Source organism: Astyanax mexicanus, chromosome 2 (genome assembly GCF_023375975.1).
Source record: "Astyanax mexicanus isolate ESR-SI-001 chromosome 2, AstMex3_surface, whole genome shotgun sequence".
NCBI classification, from domain to species: Eukaryota; Metazoa; Chordata; class Actinopteri; order Characiformes; family Acestrorhamphidae; genus Astyanax; species Astyanax mexicanus.
This window is the reverse complement of record NC_064409.1, coordinates 36105359-36128445: the sequence shown is the minus strand read 5'-3', so window position 1 is coordinate 36128445 and position 23087 is coordinate 36105359. Positions and strand designations below refer to the sequence as shown.

Here is a 23087-nt window from a genome sequence, read left to right as displayed (position 1 = left end):
CTATGATCATGCTGGGAATTCTAAAATCTCTTTCTCCTCTACTAAGTGTGCGACTTCAGGCTCCTTTCTACCAACAAGAAAACCCTCAGGGCAGACAGGGCCAGAGATAGACAACAACAAAGCATTAATTATTTTCTATGCCATTATCACTTAAATCAGACATGATTAATCAAGCACACACAAACAGACTGGCATCTGATTAGCCTTTCTGAGTCTGAGTAATAATAGTTAAGGCTATATATCTATGCAAACAAAGACCTACATGATCTGTTGAGGCACAAAAATAGCAGAGTACAAACAGAAATTCAGAAGACAAAAAGACAATTTGTCCAATAGCATAACTCTCAAACATGATTCAAAGCAAACAAAACAACCTTTTTTCAGTCAGCCAGTAAAAAAATGTTCTCAGGGGTTACATTCATTTAACATAAGATGCTTTAATTATGGATGACTGACAATTCGATCTTGTTCACAGACAGGTCATGTGACTAGTGTCTGGATTGCTTCCTGGTAAGATTTTAAACACTTGCATTTGCACTTGGTAGTAAGTTAGTAAGTGTAGTAAGTGTGTGGGACAGAATATGCAAATCTACTTGTTAGTAGGTTCAGCATCTTCCTGTGCTGAAGCTGGTCGCTGCCTCAAAAAATGTTTATACCGCCATGCAACTAAAGAGGAAGAAAACACTTCGGCACACCATGCCGGCAAGAAAAGCGCGGTGTACACTAACTTTGCAATTATGGATGACGAATAATTGGAGAGAAGAATGCTGCATGTGGCTTAATTGTCTGCTAAATTGGTTTGAGCCATCAGGTTTGTATCTGGCTTAAATGCATTTTGGGTGTGTGCCCACTCGCATTCGGGTGTAATTCTGATACTCAAAATAATCAAAAGTGACAAGGTGTAAATGGGCTACATGTGTTGGTCTTTTTTTATTACCACAAATTTAAACCACTTTCTTTCTGCACCTACATTTAGTAAGGAAACTGCTGAAAATTGTGTAAAAAATGATAATAAAATAATAGATAAAAGATAAAATTTACTAGGCCTTTTACAGTAACTTTTTGTGGCAATATACTGTCCCAAAAATTGTGATAAACATTATCATCATTGTAAGAACATTTAAGGAGACTTAAGTAGCTGCGTCAAGCATGATAAAAAGTACTTAGCTCTCTTTACTGCTAATTCTGTGTGTTTTTGGCTTACAATAAGTGAATGATCAGACAAAGACAGGGTTTGTTTTTAACTTCTCAATGTTAACAGTAGCTCTTGTATCAGCATCATTAGAAGCACAATGGTTGCTCAGGTAACCAGCAAAAGCTGTTATATCTATTTAAAAAAAATAATAAATAAAAAAAAGCTACTGGGACCCTGTTCTTAGAATCAATAAAAGCAGGTACAGGGACACTACTGATTTAAATTTAACAAAGTTTTTTTAGACTGGTGCTTAAAGAATATTCAGACATTACAATACAAAATAAAAGTTTATATTAAACTAAGCATAACAGTGATAAAAAAAAAATTTGTATTTTTACTAGGGTTGCAACGGTATGAGATTTTCACGGTATGATAACCGTCTCAGAAAATACCGCGGTATCACGTTTATCACGGTATCACAGTTTGTTACATATATTATTAAACTGACCCTTAAATAAATTACAACAAAGTTTTTTGTTCAATTAACTATTTATTGTAGAAACCTGGAACAATTATAATTTTAATGTCTCCTTAAAAAAATAAGCTGTACACCATCAGGTGAAGGAAATTAGTTTTTTTCCACTACTCTTAAGGGCATTAAGAGTGTATATAAAAAAATATATATAATATATATATATATATATATATATATACACACATACACACACGTTACACACATTACATGTCCTCTAAGAAGTAAAGATCCTGTTTTTAAAATAATCAGTACAATTATTTAAGTTTAAATGATTTGATATCTGATAAACTGAGCCTGGGTCAGTGTCTGATCAACAACTGTTGCAAACGTCCGTTTTACTGCCAAGTTGGTTTATAACCAGATACTGCAGAAAAAGGGGATTTATTTCTGACATGATCCTCACAATAGAGATTTCTATTTTAAAGCTTTCACACCGAGTCTGGTTTTAACATATGAAAAACAGGCACGTCAGAATTTGAAAACGAACGCATGTAAATGAATGGCGTCTTTCACATCCAGTCCAGCCAGGACCTTTACACGGACACGTGAATCTATCGTAGCACGCACTTCACGCCTGTACCTGCGTGCCCAAATTTCGGATAACTCAGAGCTTTTGCGGGCGCTTACCGCATGGGTTGTGCACGACTACAAAGAGGTTTTATTTAGGTTCAGATTAAAATTATAAACTAAACACATACTTTAAGCTGCAGAGCGGGGTGGTGTTCTTGGAGATGGGAGAACAGGTTTGACGTATGTCCACCTTTAGCTGTGACTTTACGGCCACATTGATTACAAAATGGATAACCATCCTCGGGTGCGTTCGGCAGGTATCCGAAATAGTCCCACACTGCTGATTTTAGTTTAGCCTTTTTTTAGGCGGACGGAGATTTGTTTAGTCTGACGCACTTTCTGCCGTTCTCACCGCTGTGTGCTGAGGAGCTGAAGCGGAGCAGAGTTGCGCATGCGCGGGTGAGTTTCTCCGCTGGCTTGTGTTTTACCGGTAATAAACAAACACACACGGTATGATAACCGTGCATTTTAATACCATGGTATACCGTGAAAAAGGTTACCGCAGCAACCCTAATTTTTACCAATTAGTTCCTCTGATACGGTATGATAATAAAAAATTAGACAAAAGAATTTCGACATACCAGCCCATGCACAATAATGGGTTCTTTTTGATAAATGCAATTATTGAGGTTATGTCCATTTATTGTAAGAAAGTCTTCTCATAAAAAAAAATTATAATAACTGAAATGCTGATCCAGCAAGATGCAGTCCTAGTTTCTAGGTGTTATTTAAATGTTCATTAACTCCCACATCGGTGCCTCCCAAATGTGCTTAATATAATAAATAATGTTCATTCAAAGTACAAGCTGACCTCCAAAAAAACTTTTACAATTTATAAGAAAATAAAATTGTGTTTTTACACAAAAATGAGCTGAACAGCCATTGAGCCATGTATTACTATAACTATGGAAATGACAGACATCTAATTAGCCACTACAATAATTGTAATCATCCAGCCTTGAAATGGAGAGAGAGAGAGGGAGGGAGAGAAAGAGATGGTTGGTTGTTTTACAAAGCGATAGCTGCTAATCCTGCCCTCTACAGCACCCATCCCCCTATTAGCCCTATTCACAACTGGGACAGCAGACCAGACGATCGCTTAAACAGACACAGCTCATAAAGAGCCACGTTACACACAAAAGGTGCATGTGAACACTAAAGAGAACCTGACCTCTGCCGGAAGACCGCGGAGAGAAACGCAACACTTCCAGATCTGTTCTGAGGGAAGCAGTGACACTACAGTTAACTGGAAAACTACCCCTCCACTTCAGAGTGCATTTTCTTTTCCAGCTCTGGGCAAAAAACACACATCTGAAACTGTAATTTTAACTGATGGACAGCATAACTCATCACGCTGTCTCTCATCCAAAAGAGCACACAGGCTCTGATACGCCTGCTGATCTAATCTTAGCCAAGCTAATGTGCAGACTAGCATTATAGCTTAAGACTGCTCATAGAAAAACGCAGATTACAGTGCCTCTAGTTAAGTATAGCAATCAAAGAACCTTAATCATAAACACCACTTAAACACCATTAATTATTAATCATGACAAATGTCTTAAATAATGTCCTAATTCATTAAAATGTACAATATTTTTACACAATAAAATGCCGCAATGTTTAATAATGTTCTAACTAATGTCTATTAACAATCAGTTGAGCCATTTAACAATTATTATTACTCTTGTAAGTACTGTTAATTAATGCACCGACATCTGTTGTGGGCACTCTTGGCAGTATTTCAGTGGCTTTTATAAATTTTCATATAAATACCGGTATTATACTGTATCGACCACAAGGAGGTAATATATAGTGATACTAATTTTGTCCATTTTGTCCAGCCCTAGCCCATCATAAATCCATACAGCATTAAAATCACATGCTTGCTGTGGAAAACACAATAAGACCAAGAGAAGGCCTCAAGGTCAACACCTGTTTAAATATCTCGGCAACAAAAGACAACTACAGACAATTTACTTTTATTGCTTTTGCTCTTCCCACTCCAAAGAGCAGCTCACTCGTTTTGCCCCAAAACACTAGCAGTACACCTTTCATTATTCCTATTCATTATTGTTAAAATGACAAGCATGCACTCAACCCATCTCTGTTCATATAGACAGTAAACAGGGATTTTTTTAATACACTGATACACATATAATATAGAGAACCAGAAAAAAATATCACAGAATGAAAGAGGACTGTAGGAAAATGAATAAAATGCAAGTATTCAGTATTCCAAATAAGTCACCTGTATATTCTGCTCGTCTTAAGTTTAATAAGTATTTCATCAACTATCAGTTCATTAGATTTGCCGATGCCAAATTTAAAGGTATGTCATTTTTTGCTGACAAACAATATTTGTGCATTAAAATATGGAGAATCGTTTTATTTGTGGAGGATGTAGGGATTTTTTTTTACACATGAAAATGACCAACATGTGTTATTTGAACTGGGGTTCCCAAACATTTATATTATAATTCGTAATCCTAATATCGGTAATCAAATTACAAACAGACTGAAAACATTGATTTGCAGGTTTTGTTCATTAGCCTGTAATTTAAAAGTTGCACAAAAATCATGTCAATCGTGCGTCTGTTATACACATCAAGTTCAGAACTACAGTTCTTTGAGTTATTCTCAGTACTGAATGCACTGATCAAGATTTATGCACTGATTAAAATCAGATCAAGAATCTTGTATTAGATGTGGATTTAGGCCTGTACACTGGATAAAGGAATTAATTCAGGAATTAAATATAAATATATAAAATTGAATTCAATGAAATTAATAAATATATGCATTATTATTAATCTTACTGATTGATTAGTTGTTTTCCTTCTGTTGGTTATGCATTAAAATCATTGCGTGATTATTATAATTTTCTTGATTTTTTATTCATTTATTTGCGGATTTTTCTACATGTATATGTGGTCCCGCAAGATATTCTGACGGGTCATGTGAGTTCCACAGGAGTGCAGATCTCTACTTTATACTATTATCCTGTAAAATGTGGGGGAGGCTGACCACTAACAGCCTCATAACACAAAAATTCACCTTTACTTGTGCTGAGGGAATCTACCTGAATGCACTTTTGCACAACTATGAGTACTCATTTTCACTGACTCTGCAAGGCTAGCTATTTATTTTAAACAGAGGTTACAGAGCTGTATAGAAAAACACTTTATTGCTTAAAAAAGCTGAAAAATAGCATAAATAATTTCATCTTCATTACACAGCAAACAAACATCTCATTTTTAATAATCTGTGCTTTCTGTACATCCAGCTGAGACACGAAGAAACTATACGGTCAATTTTGCCTTTTGCATCACCACCAAACAGATTTCAAACACACCTTCTTTGTCCACATCAATATGCTCAAGCCTGAGGCAGAATTTCAGTTAACAGGAACTAAACAGACCAAAGTCTACAAACAGCGTGCTACAGCTTTTCCGACAGATAAGACTTCAACAAGCTTAGAAAGCACTTTTCATGAACTTCTCTACACTAAAAGAGAGCACCACTGTAAACTCTGTTCCTTTGCAATAAATTATGATTGTCTAAAGCTCTGTGTTTCAGGTCTCTATGGCCTCCTCAAGTCCTCTCCTCTCAGTCCTTCAGCTCGTCACCCAGAATCACAAACTCCCTCAATATGTAAGTGGTTACATTTCGAGAGTCCAGAGTACTTATTCTTTACGCTCAAATGATTGCTATCTCCTCAATGTTCCCAAAGTTCGCACTGAATTCGGCAAACGCTCCTTTATGCATTCTGCACCTGCTGCCTGGAATTCATTGCAGAGTACTCTGAAACTGAAGGAACTTATTTCCCTTAGAACATTTAGAAATTTTGTAAGAAACCTGGAATCAGCCTCTTATTGTTTCTGTTCATGTTTTGTGTGAAGGTCCTGTTATTCAATCATATTGACCCATCCAGACTGTATATTGTATATTACTGTTTGATTCCTTGTTGTTTGATTCTTTGTTTTATGGCTTAACTGTGAACTGTCTGTTTTAAATGTTGAAACTGATGTTTAGGCTGCTGTCTTGGCCAGGCTTCCCTTGAAAAAGAGATCATTGTGTCTCAATGGGACCGACCTGGTTAAATAAAGGCTAAATAAATAAAAATAAAAATAAAAAAATCTTTAAATGCCCTTGGAGGATTTGAGGAGAGAGGAGGCTTCCACAGGACACAGCCATACACACACACAACGATTCCTAGAAACTATTGCTGATGAAGGTCTACTGTGTGTTTTTACTCTATGATTACAGTTAATGGACAGGTCCTTTTAACAGGAGATTAGAGGTTTGTACAATGGTCTGCAATCTTAGATTTTTTTTTTAATCACTCAACATTTCACATTTATATTCTGAATTTGACATGAATACATCTTAAATATAAGTAAAAAAAAGTAAGACATTCTTTTTGCACGTCACATTAATACTTAATAAATAAACATATAATAATATATTATATAATATATTAAATAATATATTTATGTAAAAGACTGGCATCTATTTTTTTTTAATAATAATAATAATAATAATAATAATAATAATAATAATAATAATAATAATAATAATAATGTGCATTTACAGAAAAAAAAAAAACACGAAATAGTCAGAATAGCTTTGGCTTAAAACATGGGGATCTGCCCTGGTGCACAAGCAGTTTGGTGGCAGTCAGGCAAGTCAAACTCTAGGTCTTGGACTTGAAAGAAAATGAATGACACTGAACGCACGTAACAAGAGATAAAAAAGGCAAATAAAAGAGGGTCAAATTAAAGGTGAGTTTGTTTTCAGGGGCCTGCCCTGAGATAAACTTTCCAAAACTGTGCGTACTGATCGAGCAGAAGCACACCAAATGTGCGTGCTGTTATTGGACTCTTAAAAACTAAAAAAATAATTCTAGAAATGTTAATACAAAAACAGTGCCTCCAATCAAAAAGCTGTATACAAGCTCACATGGAACAATTAGAAAAATCTGGTTAACATAGTTATCAACATTACGACAATTTAATTGTACAATGCTTTGCACTATGCCACTTTAATAATCTGTTATTTATTTGTGTGTACCATTGCAGGTGTTTGATCATAAGACTTTTTTGTTATTCCTCAGTTTTCATGTGAAACCCTTTAAGCAAGAATTAGCGGGCCCTGGCATTTAGATTATAAACTGTAGAAAAAAAAATCCACCTAAAAAGTAAGTAAACATAAATGTACTGAAGTATTGTGATGTTTTACAATAACTTGTCAATTCTCAAAAACACAGTATTGTTTTTAGTTTACAGTTCACATGTAAAGACTGGGCTAAACAGTGGCTCATTTTGTAGTGTGTTTAAATCCCCACTGCTTACTGTTATGCATGCTTTCTTCAGATCCCTCTGTTAAGATTGCATAAAGAGTTAACTTTATTTTTGTCAGAATTTGTTAATTTTATGTGTTTTAATACAATGCTAGTTTTGTTTAAAATTGTATTTTAATAAATTGCAATTGATTACAGTATTCCAATTAATTGAACCAGACCCCTTGTATTGCAATGTGCATCAAAACACCAGATTCTTGACAATACACAGCCCTACTACAAATGATCAATCATGAAGAGGTCAAGTAAGATGTTAATTTACAAGTAATTTTACTTAGTATTTCAGTAAAAAATGTACGTTTAACTAACTGACAGGATGTAGTAGTAGATAATCAAGAACCTAGTGTTGCAAAATTACACAACCATGAAGCCCTGCAAAGCAAAATCCTCCAAATGCTGAACTCTCCAAACTCACGCCTTCAAAAACGAAACCAGAGATCCAACACAGAAACAATGCAGTTACAACAGAGCTAGTGCACTCTCATAAGAGAGCTACTAAACAGGAATTTAATTTACAAAGACAATTTCCACTTGTAACTTCTCTCTCCCTCTCTGTCTCTCGCTCCCACACACAGACGTAAACAAAAGCGCACTCACAGAACGCTGAAAATGCTCCCGTCACGCTGCTTCAGACCCAATTCATGTACATGAACACAACAGGGGAAAATAAAAAGATCCATCCGGAGAGACATGGCCTCCAAATTGATATGAAAACAAATACTGAGTAAGCCAGCACACAAGTCAACAATAAAGTGCCTTGAAATTTGTGGCAATAGATTACTGTAAAACAAACCCTGAAAAATTGCTAGGCCTCCATAACTGCATCATCACAGCTGATTTGTGCTGATCGCCCTCGTTTCATCTCCAATGCAAAATAATCACAAAATAACCAGCAAGCTCAGGTCTAAACTGTCATTCAGTTTCTGGTCATGACTTGAGCTAGGTCACTGTTCAAATTGCTTGGACTCAACATGTAGGGTAAGCATCCAAATCAACCTATATAAATCTTTTACAAAAAAAAACAAAGGCCACACTTCTGAGATTATTTAAGGAACCCATTTGCACGTGTGACAGCAGGCCCTCAGAGCCAGCTACAACATTACTCCTGGTACTAGCAGATTACCATCTAATACGTAAACCATACTCAACATAAGCTCAGCGATGTAAACATTTAGTGAGTGTTAAGTCCTAGTAATTGCTGTACCTCAGACACAGACATACAGAGACGTGTTTCTTGTTTCAGGTTTTTGGATGGGCCATCATGCCCAGAGAAACTGCTTAGTACTCCTTAAAATGCCCCCCTTTTAACACACTCCATAAAACTTCACTGTTTCCTGGAAAACTTCTCATAGTAACATTATGACTTTTACAGAAGAAAAAGGTGCTCAATCTCATCTTCCAGCACACAGGAACAGATTCTACAGGAGCAAATATTACGTAGCAAGCTACTTAGAGAGTAAAATACATAACGGTTTTATGGAGAACTCATTGTTCTTGATGCTGGGCCCCCCTTTACAGTCAGGAGATAAGCAGCAGATTCACTGAAAGAAGCATGTGGACTCAGAGGGTAGATTAATAGTGATTCAATTATGATTTGGGTAACACTGTGCTCACAAGTTCTGTCCTGGTAACTTCACCAGAGTTACATAGTGAAGTTAGAGGTGTGCCAAGATCAGATTAGCAATGTTAGAGGTGCCGGTGTCGCTGTTATAAGTTAACAGAGTTCTACAAGGATTCTAAGATTTTATGTAATAAAAAATGTTTAATATATAAACGGTCTAGCTATCATTTAATACTACTGCATGAGGGTCAATCTAATGCAATAAAAAGAGCTCAGAAAAAAATAAAATACAGAGTAGAAGTGATATTAGTGATAATATTACACACTATTGAAAGTTTAAAAAATGACTGAAGTAAAAAATAATGCCATAATGCTGATAGCATTCGGTGGTTTCCTGTAGTTTTTACAGTTTGTCTGTGCAACACGACAATTAGTTTTTTAGTTTATAAACAAATTGACTTGTAAGCTTTTTTAGCAGATGAAATAAAAACAAAATAAGCATGTTATAAACCAACTTCATTACTTTAATTATTAATAATTCTCACAATTAGCTAAATTAGCTAATCTGTGTACTACCACAACTTGTTTTTGTCTACTTTCTTAGAGACTGGTGTGCAGTGCCTGAAGAAAACACTGAGGATCTGTGCCAGGATATTCTAAAAGTGTTCTGCTGAATCACAATATTTCAGTGTGACAAATTTAAAAGTTGTCCCAGAAAGCGCTCTGACTAAACATAGAAATATTCACTCTTAAAATAAAACCCATTCAGGTAATTTCATCAATCCATCAAAACAACTACAGTTATCATTTTTCTTTCATAAATGCCAAAAACTCTAATGGTCTGAAATTGCTAATACTTTAACGAACCACTTACAGCACGAAAAACAGTCGGGGAGATTACACTTGATTACAACAGAAATAAATTACATCACAAATGCTGGTATGATTCTTCAGTAAGCTGTTCTGCACAAGCAAAACATCGCTCTGTCTGATACAGGTAATCTGGTACTGCAGACCGCTGTTCTGTACTGTGGCTTGTATTAAAGGAGTTGTATCAAGTAATGAGTAGAAAGAGTGGCATCACTCACCTTTCTGCAACAACTTGACTTCTCCATTTTCTCGTTTGATCTCATTCACCAATTTGTGTTTCTTCTTCTCCTTCTCCTTTTCCTTCTCTTTTTCCTGGTCTTTATCTTTCTCTTTATCCCTTTCCTTCTTCTTTTCCCTCTCTCGGTCTCTCTCTTTATCCCGATCTCTTTCCTTCAGTTTATCTTTGATGATGTGATCTGGAACAGAGAAAGGAACTAAATTTAGCTGAATTTAGTCACAATTAAATATTTCCATTTTTTACATGTATTTACAAGAACCCTTTTTTCCATTGTTATACTCCACCTACTCAGTTCACCTCCTTCAATCCAACATAAAGTACCCCTTAACAAGTAACAAATTCAGTTTAGTTAGTGGAAAAAAAGAGCATTAGTGTCTTATTTATTCAAACACTAAGACTTTTGCATACAGTATCTCTATGTATAAAATTAAAGTCACACTGCAATAGAGTAGCTATGAAGAGCTGAGTTCCACGGTATCAACGTGTTGTTTGTTTACACTAGTTAGTTGGAAACTTTGTGAACAATTGATTTGCCTTGATGCACATGCTCAGCTCTGTGTACATTATATGCATTGAAAGTTACAGATACAGTTCTTATTTCACAGATGAGTATTTTTTTTCTTTGGATTATGTGTTAAACATTCTGAACTCCACACCTGCAAGTATGGGACAGATAAACATGCTTTCAACATCTGTGCCGTACCCAGACACTTTTTAAAAAACATTTTTTAAAAAGTGGAGCTGATTCAATACTGTAACCTCCGAAGCACCAAAGTTTCTTGTAAAAACAAGTTTTATAAACAGATGGACCAACATGTGTTTTTAAACGTAAGACCAAGATTCTATAAGAAATCAGCTGGAATTAGACAGACCCACAAACCATAAAAATAAATCATTCATTTGTTGTCTACTTGTTTGCTCCATTACCTGCCTTATCTGACCACTTTAGAGTGGATGAGAAGTTTGAGGAGCTAAAAATTTAGAAACTCATTAGTTACTACTTCCGAAACACAGTTTGTCAATACCAACTCATAAATAACGCTGTTTTTTTACTTAAGTACTGGTTTACCTGTAGAGACCAAAATCTTTTCCCCTGCTTATTTTTCTGAATAATATATCTGATCATCTGGCACATTTTTTGTTTTCCTGAGTAATTATAACAAACAACTGGTAACATTCAAAGTCATTTCACCTCTTAGTTAACCTAAACATCACTATCTGCAATACTCTTGAACAACTACAGTTCCCACAATACCATGCAAATCCAAAAACCTACACCTTAAGGCTTCCAGAGGACATGCACACTTTCTTATAGGGTTGTCACGATACCAAAATTTTGACTTCGATACCGATACCAACTGTAGTATCACGATTCTCGATACCAAAACGATACTTGGAAGAAAAAAAAACAATAAAAATATCTGAACATAAAATGTTTATTTTTGACTGAACTGGATTGAACACTGAACAATCGGTGCAAACGTTTTTATTCTAAAATGAAACATTTGTACAAAAAACAAGTTTCGTTATTATAACCTTAACTATAACATAATTATCTAAACACTTCCTAAAAACTAAAACTAAAACCAGAGGTAATGGTAGCCTGACTATGTGAACCTGACGGGCGGACAGAAGTTAAGTTCTGAATAAGGAAAATAAAGAGACAAGAAGAACATTACAATGTTATGTTCATTTTAACACTCACTGCTCCGTTTTATTAATCAACCGTTTACCGTTTTTAATAAGCCCATGTTCAGTGTAACGATCAAGCAGGCTACGTGCCTGACCACAGATTTGCGATGGAAACGCGAAAACGTGAACATCTTGAGTTCATGTTTCACAGCCAATGGGATAATGGAGAAATAGAGAAAACCACGGGTCCAAAACAAAACTCCTGCACACTCCTCTCCATGTTAACGTGATTTACTAGCAGTCGCTAGTAAATCTTAGTAAAGCTACAGACAGAGTGTATCTTGACTAACTCCACTAACCTGTCGACTTCGCAGCTCTTTGTAGAGATCAGGGTGCTTGTCTGCTATTATGTTAAATAACACTGTAACATAGAAGCATAGAACTATTATTTAATTAAAATGATTTTTAAGAACAGCTAAAGACAGTGCTGCAGGTCAAACGCGGAGGCGTTCACGTGCGAGAGAGAGACGCAGAGAAAGAGTGAGAGAGTGAGAGAGCGAGAGTGAGAGAGAGAGAGATTTGCGTGTTCTGATGTGAGCTACTCACAGGTAAAGGTTCTCTTTGATCTCCTCGTGCTCATATTCTAGTCCCATACATAATTCTGCAGCTCCCTCAGTGTTTTCTGTCGTATTTTGCGGCTAGCGCGAGCGCTTACAACTAACACCGCGGACCGCGAGGTGCCGCCGCCCTTGTGCCGAATCCGCTACTGAATCCGACTCCCGCTTCGCGGACAGAATCGGCACAACACCCCCCGCTGTACAACTGCGGGAGTGAAAACAGCGCTAATAAAGTAGTTTAGTTTCACTTTCAGTTTTCGTTATTTTATTTAAAAATAAAAATATAAATAAAAAACAGATGCCTACATCTCAGACTATTTTCCCACACTTCACTCCTCGCGCCCGTTTTGTCCACAAGTCGCGGACGAGAGACATCTGTTATTTTAGCCGTCGCCATTCTACACTCGCTGCTGCTCTGCTGGCTTGCGCGTGAATCGATTCATTTGTTCAGAACACTAAGTTTATCTGAATACTGCCACACCGACTGCTGCGGTGTGAATCAGTTTTCTTATGAACTGAATCAAATCGCGCCTACTAATTTGACTCATTTGAAGCTAGTGACTGGGCTATATACAGTATCGAAAGCATCGAACGCTAAAGAACCGAATCGTTTGTGATGACGTAGTATCGAAAAAGAATCGAACCTTCGGTACACCGTGCAACTCTACTTTCTTATGCAACTGTATACACTGAGCCAAATATATTTTTGTTCCATGATGTTTTGGTATAACTACATGCACGTTATTCCCCATAGTATTCCTCTTGTTGTATTCCTAGTATCCTACCCTTGTAAGATATTGTTTGAGTGCTTGCAGAACACTGACAAACTGCTTGCTTTACTGTAAATAAAGAAAATCCCAGCAAATTCAGGTTTTGATATGATTTTTAAATTCTAGCATTACCAACTTTTGTTTCTCTAACAAAACTTATCAAATGTCATTTGAAACAAATACTTTGACATTGAGAAACTGTCACAATACATATTTTTGTCATATTGCCCACCTCTGGCATCACTCTGAAAACCCTTTACAAGGCTCCAGACTAATGTAGTCCCACTGCCCAGGGGTCGGTAAAAATAGCGCATGGGACGAGATTAAAGAACTTTTGGAAGCTTTCAGAATGGCCAATCTGTGTGTGGTGAAACTGGTTATGAGAAGTTTGGTTGAAATATGACTGGGAGCACTCCTAATGCTTAGTGCAGTGTCTGTTTATAAGTCATGTCTATTCATGCTGGTAACGCTGTAAGAGGAGGGGCATATATTAAAGAAATTACAAAATGATGACATAATGACTGTAGAAAAATCCAAAAATAAAATACAACAGTAATTGTAAAAATTATATATATATATATTGGGAGGTTGTAAAAAAAAGTTTTAGCCCTGAATTTAGAAATCTAGACTCGTGTGAGTAGCTGGGGAAATTCTTATGTATGTGTGTGTAAATATTTTACAGTATTACGTACATTCTTAGATAATATCCTGTCCTTTTCGGGTTAAGAGAGCGTCTGCAAGAAAATGTGAAATATCTTCACTTTTTAAATTAATTTCCATAAAAAAAAAAATTAAAAGATCAGTTAGGGAGCAGTGTTAACCACAATCAATCATGTGTTAATTACCATTTTAAGCTTTGGTGGTAAGGCAGTAAGTCAGCAGCTGTAAACTACAAGCTGTAAAGCATGACATAAACCTGTGTTACAGAACAGCTGCTTGATAAGCTTCCTGCAAAGTAGACACTATGACAAACACGACTGCAAGATGAAAGAAGCTGCACAGATCATTTTACAGCCCTGAAAAAAGCGCACACAGTCAGAGCGTTGTACAGTGGAAAGCAGTATGCTCATGATATAAAAAGGGGAAAAACATGTTACAACACGGTCAGACGGGTAAAATCCACAAAGTGTTGACATAAATCAGCTTCCACTTTAATTGTTGTGCAGACACTCTTTATTGAAGTAAATTATATAATCAAATTAATTCAGCAATATAAGTGTCTGGGTTGACAGAAAACACATTTAGGTATAACAAACATTCAGTCTACTCAACACTGGGTAAAAATCTAGAACAACACTAAAAATGTTTCATTTGTTATGTTAATTTGTTTTGTTAATACTTTATCAGAATATACAGCATTGCCCAGACCGGCATGCTAAAAAATTGGACAAGATTACTCAAAATATAAATATCTGGTATTAAATAACTAAATTTATATATAAGGTCGGTCAATTTATTTAAAAACTAACTTTTTTTTCCAAAGTTTGACTGTTCTGTGCTGGTGCTGTTACAAAATATAACTTATCTTACAGCACTCGTATGACTATTACCACACAATACTTTAATATAAAAAAATAACATTTTATTTGAGGCTTTTCTTAATTAGGACACCAGCACCCCTAAGAAAGCATTACTTCATAGGTTTGCATCTACCATGTAATTACTGAATAACAACAAACCTTGGAATGTAACAAAGTCCCAAATTGTTGAGCAAAATGAGAAGCCACAGTGAAATTAAAATATTTTGCTACAAAGTCTCATATTTCCAAAAAGGCAATACATTTTTTGCATAGATCAGGTCTTAAAGGTTCAGATACGTAAATGTAAGTATATAATAGTGTACATAAATAAAAGTGCTCTGAACCGAGGCATGGTGCAATTACATTATCAACTTATGGATAAATGAAATAACTGATAATCTTTTAGCGATACATTCTGGGCCAATTTATCAACACATAAAAACAGTTACTGTTACAAGTTGATCTGTTTATTATTTGAGCAAATCTTTCCCTGAAACTGCAGGCATGCGCACATTCAAACATTTATGCACATCACATCTATTATTATTGTTGACGGTGAATAGATACATGAAATCCGACTGTGCACATTACTGCCTGCTTAACTCTTAATAATAAGTCTAAACAGGTTTCAACGGGCAGATATAGACTGTCAGACTGAATGGATTCAGTGACTTTAACTGGTAGTTTAACATGTTAGTGTTTCAGTCTATCTGCTTGTTACAGTGGAGATTTAGGCTATACAGCTTCTCCTGGCAGTGTCAGCAGAGTTTATGTGAGGTGGAAGTGATGTACTTATAGAATGAGTAAGGCACATACTGAAAGAGCTGAGGGCTATTTACAGGTGCTGGTCAACGAATTAGAATAATTTGAAATAGTGCAATCATGAAATTCTTTGAATGCATTTTTTGTGCAGAAAGCAAATCAGGTGTTCACCGCACCTGTCCTACTCGTTAGACTAATCACAGAACTCGTTACCTGGAAAAAAATTTGCTCAGCTGAGCTTTCCAAAAGGCCCATTTAGGCCATTTAACTGTGACACTGTTGTTTTATTGAATTAGAATAATGGAGAAACCGTTTCATTGAATTAGAATAATTTTTATTATAATTACAATCATCACTTTCTCAGTATTTTGTGGCTGCCCCCTTGGCTTGTATGACTGCCTGAAGTCTCCGCGGCATCGATTTGACCGGCTTGTCGCACGTTTCCGCACTCGCAGCTTCCCAGGCAGTGGCGATGTTCTGCTTCAGTTGGTCCAGCGTAGTACGCTTTCTGTCGCGAATTTTCCGCTTGACGATGGCCCAAAGGTTTTCAATGACATTGAGGTCAGGCGAGTTGGCCGGCCATGCCAAAACTTCAAGCTGTTTTTTAGTGAACCAATCTTTGGTCGACTTTGCCGCATGAGCCGGTGCAAGATCCTGTTGAAATATGAAGTCTTCTTCGCCGAACTGTTCCTCAACAGTTGGAATTAGGAACGTTTCCAGAACATCTTGATATACGGCAGCATTGACAGTCTTCTTGAGGAAGCAGAGTTTCCCTACACCTCGAGCGGACATGCATCCCCAGACCATAACACTCTGGGGAAACTTGACGGATCTTTTCACGCACTCGTGGTTGTAGGTTTCGCCACCACGACGCCAGACACGAGGACCTTGGTCACCGAAGGAGATGCAGAAGCGTGATTCGTCACTGAAGACCACTTTCTGCCAGTCTTCAACAGTCCACTCGCCGTGTTCTTTGGCCCACTTCAGCCGTTTCTCCATTTGTTTCTTGTTCAGCATCGGTTTTACTGCTGGAACGCGAGATTTGAAGCCGAGTTCGCGCAGACGACGGTAAGTGGTTGATCTGGAGACGTCAGCGCCGGTCTGCTTGTTCCACAAGTCGGTGAGCTCGGAAGTGGACTTGAACCGGTTGCTGACTGCGATCTTTCTCAGCTGCTTGTTGTCGCGAGCAGAAGTTTTTCGGACGCCGGAACAGTTGGTGCGCTTGCTGCAGTTTTTCTTGAGAGCTTTGCAGACGGAAGACTGGCTGATGCCGAGCTGCTCAGCAATTTTAGTTTGGGTCAAGCCTTGTTGGCGAAGGGCTTGAATTTGAGCCACTATTCCGGTTGAGAGGTCGCGCTGCTTACCCATGATTGATTTTACAACTTAGAAATTCTACTCAACCCTGACTTTATACTGCACAGTGAACACTCTTCACAGAAAACAAAAATTCGAGCATTTATTCTAATTCAATGAAACGGTTTCTCCATTATTCTAATTCAATAAAACAACAGTGTCACAGTTAAATGGCCTAAATGGGCCTTTTGGAAAGCTCAGCTGAGCAAATTTTTTTCCAGGTAACGAGTTCTGTGATTAGTCTAACGAGTAGGACAGGTGCGGTGAACACCTGATTTGCTTCCTGCACAAAAAATGCATTCAAAGAATTTCATGATTGCACTATTTCAAATTATTCTAATTCGTTGACCAGCACCTGTATTGTAAACTTTGTGAAATTTGGAAATAAGAGATACTGATGGTGAAAACCTGTACAATTTAAGCCTGTATTTAACTAAATTGTTTTCAGTTTTTTTCCCACTTTGTTGTAGAAGTCAAGTTTATAATCACTCTGTAAAACGTATGATCATATAAAGGAAAGAATGTGCCATTCATGCTGACATAATGCAGGATGTTTATACAGTAATTAAGTTATTGTTACTACTGAACAGACTGCCACAACTGATCGTCTGACAAAACACATGGTCTCATGATAATCAGACAACACACATTTCCATAATTAAGAGTGTGGTGAGGCATGTAGGGTCACTGTAAGGCTCTCATTAGAAGAACAACAACAACATGTAAGTTTTTCTGTGTGGATTAAAAAAGTATCACAATTCCAAGATCTCTTCAATACTGAAATTTTGAAAATTCCATGAGTGTAAGTAATAAGATAGCATAGCGTGTTGGATTTGTGGTTTGCACACTTTCAATGATCATATTTGTCTCTTTATTAATGTGTTAAACAAGATTGTTTTGCTCTGTTTAGTCATTATTAACGCTGCCAATAATCTGCTCTTTTTGGTACAGAACATGTAGTAACTTTACAGTGAGGATTTTCCTACTTCACTTGAACCTTACAATCTTACACTTCATTTACCTTACCTTTATTTAACCTCACACTGCATTTTATAATGGAAAGATTATAAGATATAGCAGAAGAACAGTATTTTTTTCTCCTTTTGTATCCTTAAGGACATATGTAATAGCTTGTATTATTGTGAGATGTGGGAAAAGTTAAGTGTAGCACAGACATTACAAAGTTAATAAAATATTTGTAGCAAAAAAGTGTCAAAAGACCAAAAATTTTCTCATTACTATCCATTACAAGCATACCAGCGTTCTTAGCACACATTAAATCATATCTTAATGTGAGGTCACATTAGTCATACTGATGTAGTAAAGAAAGCTTTAGGCAAACAACGCAAACTGTTGTGGGATATAATATTGCTGACACCCAGAGACATTCTTAATACTTAAAATTCATACAATTTGTGCATGTATTTATCCTAATAGTGCACTGAACTGCTGCAGAAGTCTGAAAGTAATTCAGTTGTGAGAGGAGTCACGTTGTTATGTGTGCTTTTGTGTTTTATCAGTTATTCAACCAAACTTGTTAATTCAACACCTTATGTTAACGCTGTGTTTGTTAAAACGTAGCACTCAGTGGTCATTTACCATTAACAGTGTTGAATTAACACTTGCAAATGTGCTGTGTAGTTACAATGTTAAAAGAAATCGTTTTAGCCACAAATGACAAGTGACAGAAGTCCCATAAAGATATTAGTGGTAATAACCTAAGCTTTTATGAAACTATAATTTTAGAGTTTAGCTATGAATGCTTTTAATAATAATAATAATAATAATAATAATATCATTAGACTACAGATTATTTAAGTCATTACCAGGATCACACATCCTTAATGTAATTCTGACTGTTACCGCTGATTTACGTGTACTTTCACCCTCATTTCTATCATTCATTACACTGTAAAACATTACAGCCACATTAAGTTATGTGAACTTATTTGTTCTCTTCAATTCCAATTGCCATGACAAGTTTAGTATATTGAACTCAAGTTCCTTTGTTTTACATAAAAATAACTTAAAATAACATATTGTCTTAACTTCCTGTGAGTTATTCAAATTTACCCAAGTTTATTCAACTTACGTTTTTAAGTTATTGGTTAAAAAAAATGAAAGTGTGAAGATTTGAAAATGCAGAGAGGTAGAGTGATAGGCAGCAAGTTAGAAAAGACTGGAGTACTTTTTACAACTTTAAAACCGTGGGCGCATTGGGCTAAACACTTTTTAACCGACGCATAGCAGTTAATAATAACAAGGAGCAAAAAACTAAAGGGGACTACTTTCAGCTGCGTGAGTCACCAACACTCCAAAAAGTAATTCTGTGTTTTAGTCAGAAGAACTAATGTTATTAAGTTGAGTGAACTCACCGGCCAGTACAACTCCATTGTTTTCAACTGGAAAACTTAAAAAGGTTTGTTGAGCCAATGAAAAAATGTGATTTCAACCAACTTTTAGCTCTTTCTACAGTGTTGGTTCATGCAGCTTTCCTATTGGTTCCTGGTACCATATATCTGCATATTGGGTGTAGCCGCTCCCTTACTTACCATCTTTGTGTTGTCTGTTGCCCAAAGCTACCTTATTCTGGGCGTGCACGAATTATAATATATACGTTGATTGCCAGGCCAATATTTGCATATTGGGTGTGGTCTCTCCCTTACTTACCATCTTTGTGTTGTCTGTTGTACAAAGCTACCTGATCCTGGGCGTGCAGTAATATAATATATGTGTTGATTGCCAGGCCTCAGTGTTGTAGAGCTGTAAGAGCACATTAACTTTGTTGTGTTTGTAGTGATCACAGTATGCTGGCTTTGAGCTACAGAGTTCACTCTTTACTGAGTTTACTCTAATTCTGCCCCAGCAATATACTGTCAGTATTGGCAGTTAAATAATAATGTTAAAAATGTTTCTAATACTTATGGTTAACTTAAAATAATAAGTTGTGTGAATATTACTGAAGTTTTACTAACTTGAAAGTGTGTGTTAAAATAAAGCTGAATTGTTAGTTTATTTGACTAAACAGAACATTTTTTAAAAAAGGACAAATTAAACACTTGAGTTGTTTTAACTCAGTGCATCAAGTTGAAACAATAAGTAATGAGTATTTGAACATCTTGTTTAACTTAACATCTTGAGTTCATACAAATGTTTATCAAGTTGAGTTAACTCAGCTTTTTAAGGCAGCAGTGGAACTTATGTTGCTGAGTTTAACCAACTTAAAATGTTTTACAGTGTACATGTTTATTAGTAAAAGGTCCAGCGGCACATGTAATCACTAAATACTTTTTTATTACAATGTTTAGTTCTTACATAACTTCTGATATTTTATTTGTAAACAGACAGTACCATTTAAAGCCATGTGCTGCCTGCTGTTTCCTATATATTTAAAAATATTATAGTTTTTACAGTTAACAGCCCCCTTTAAAATATTAAATACGGTGAAAACTTAACCTTGTTGTATTTCACTTAAATAAATGGAAAAGTGCAAAATATGAAAATCCCATTTTGTAAATCACATTAAAACAGTATTTCTATTGATCAGATTAATTTGATTAACCTGCCAGCCCTAATTAGAAATAACCTTATGTGACTGGACTGATAAAATTTAATTTTGGATAAATGAGTGTTAACTTCCTTGAGAACCAATAAGAACATATGACTAGTCAAATTATATTAAGTATACAGCTGTGGAAAAAATGAAGAGCTTCTGAATCAGTTTCTCTGATTTTGCTATTTATAGATATATGTTTGCGTAAAATGAACATTGTTGTTTTATTCTATAAACTACGGACAAAATATTATCCTTTAGAGCATTTATTTGCAGAAAACGAAAAAGTGCTAAAATAACAAAATAGATGCAGATCTTTCAGACCATAAACAAAGCAAAGAAAACAAGTTCATATTCGAAACGTTTTTAAAAGTTCTGAGATCAATATTTGGTGATTTTTTTTTTATCACGGTTTTCGTGCATCTTGGCATGTTGTCCTCCACCTTTATCCCACTCCTGGGGGAAGTTCATCTTGGTTTGATGGCTTGTGATCATCCATCTTTCTTCTAATTATATTCCAGAGGTTTTCAATTTGGTAAAATCAAAGGAACTCAATTTTAAGTGGTCTGATATTTTTTCAGAGCTGTATGTGATTCTGGTAACTAGTTTATTAATCTGTAAACTAGTTATTACTAGTGAATTTGTCTGAAACTATATTTCAAAAAAAGAAAAAAAATACACTAGGTTAATTACCTGCACACACGTATTGAGTTTTTTAAGCACTGAGTTAATCTAGCAAGGAATTATTACACTTCTAATATTTTAGGCTAAAATGTTTCAGAAACTGGTCATTTCAGCTCCACACTAGTTAGTAACGTGGTCCACATGTTTTCACTTTTATTGTGAACAGCTCTGAACAGTCCAGCCTCCTCACACTCTCTCACTCTCTGGTGAAACGAGGGAAACTACCCGTTAGCTTTAGCTCAGATGCTAGCCGCGCTGCTAGCCTGAGAAGCTAGTTAGCTCGGTTAGCTAGCGGCTGAATGTTTCTCACAACACTTTCAGAGAGAAATTCACAGATACACACGCCCACTCCACACCAAACTCCACTTTAATAACCTGAAAGGGGCATTTCCGGTGTGTAAACCGGTCTATAAAGGGATACATTTGGTTTAAAAAGCGCGGAACTGCGTTATTTAGCTTACCTTTCTGCACCAACTTCACCTCCCCGTTCTCCTTCTTCATCCCCGCGCCGCCGAGCCCGCCGCTAGCGCTGCTCTCCGCGGGCAGCTTGTGCTTCCTCTTCTCCTTCTCCCGCTCCTTCTCCTTATCCCTCTTCTCCTTCAGCTTCTTGGGTTTCGGCGGGGAGGCGAGGAAGGCGCTCTGTTTGAAGACCTTGTGCAGCGGGGGCTGGACGGGCGCCGCGGGGCTGCTGCTGCTGGTCTTGACGGGAGTGAAGCTCCATGTTGTCGGGCTGCCATAACTCTGCTGCTTGTCCGCCGCGCCGCCTCCTCCTCCGCCTTCTCCGTTCACTTTCTTGGGTTTAAGGCTCTTCTCGTCGCTGCGAACTTTCTTAGGCGGCGGGGGATGGTGGTCCCGGGAGGACTGCGGCCGGTTCTCGGACGACCCTTTCGGTTCTTTAGGCTTGGGCAGCGGGCTTTTGGTCGCAGCGCCGAAGTGAATGAAGCTCAGCGACTCCGCCATCTTGGGGCTTTTCTCTATTTACTCTCCGACTCTGCTGCTGTTTGTGAGCGGGGCAGGGAGGGGCGGGGCCTCGGCGTGACTGCCGGGCGGGGGGGGCGGGCCGCTCGCGTGACGGCCGCGCGGATCCGCTTCGTGGGGGCGGAGCCTCCGCCCAGTGAGGCCAGAGGGGGAGGAGCGGCGGGGCTCTGCCGTGGCGCAGTACGGCTCTCAGCACGGATACTCCATTACGCGGGAAACGCTGGACGCGCGGAGCACGCTGAAGGAGCAGCCGCTCACTGAGGAAATAATGATTACTCTCTCTCTCTCCCATTTCAGTTTCACGACTGGGATACTGGGATTAATACCCTAGTCCTGACACCCACAACACGCTCTGTCTGTGTGTGTGGGGGATTAATTTGGGAGTGGAAGTTTAAAGGAATGTTTCAACCAGAAATTAAGAGTTTGTTTTCCAGACAAGTATTAAAGCCCTGTCTGGATGGGATTAGTTTCTCAGGAGGTCATGGGGTATTTTTTTTCTATGGGGGGGTCCTCTGTGATTTTATTCCCCTCCAGAACGAGCATGTACGTGTTTTTCTCAGACGTCCTAAATTACAGGATGAAATACCTGTTTTTCGCTAAACTTCGTGGTCCTCCGGTAATTTTAGTCCTGTTCGTCACCTCACGTTTACTAAAATAGCTCTTTTTTCCACTACTATGCACAGTAATTCAATTTTGACGCACAACACAACAGTGCGTGAGTGGAAATTAAGGAGCTACTATATGCTTCATGCTTCCCTCTGCTGACAACTTTTATGGAGATGTGGATTTCATTTTCCAGCAGGATTTGTCACACCACCAAAAGTACCAATTGGTCTTATATAATATTCAAATTTTCTAAAACACTGATTTTTGGGTTTTCATTGGCTGTAAGCCATAATAATCAATAATAAAATAAATAAACGCTTAAAGGCTTACTCTCTGTGTAATAT

At 37.2% G+C, this 23087-nt stretch overlaps 1 protein-coding gene across 1 annotated transcript in view; it reads right to left on the bottom strand.

Moving 5' to 3' along the window:
- LOC103037480 (lysine-specific demethylase RSBN1L) overlaps positions 1-22172 on the bottom strand; it is a 66160-nt gene extending 43988 nt beyond the window's left edge. Inside the window, exons 1-2 of the mRNA XM_007244994.4 lie at positions 21621-22172; positions 10249-10446 (exon numbers count right to left, since the gene is read on the bottom strand). Of these exons, the coding sequence (XP_007245056.3) occupies positions 10249-10446; positions 21621-22119 (697 nt within the window). The 5' untranslated portion in view covers positions 22120-22172. The remainder of the gene's footprint in view (positions 1-10248; positions 10447-21620) is intronic.
- Positions 22173-23087: the final 915 nt, after the last annotated feature.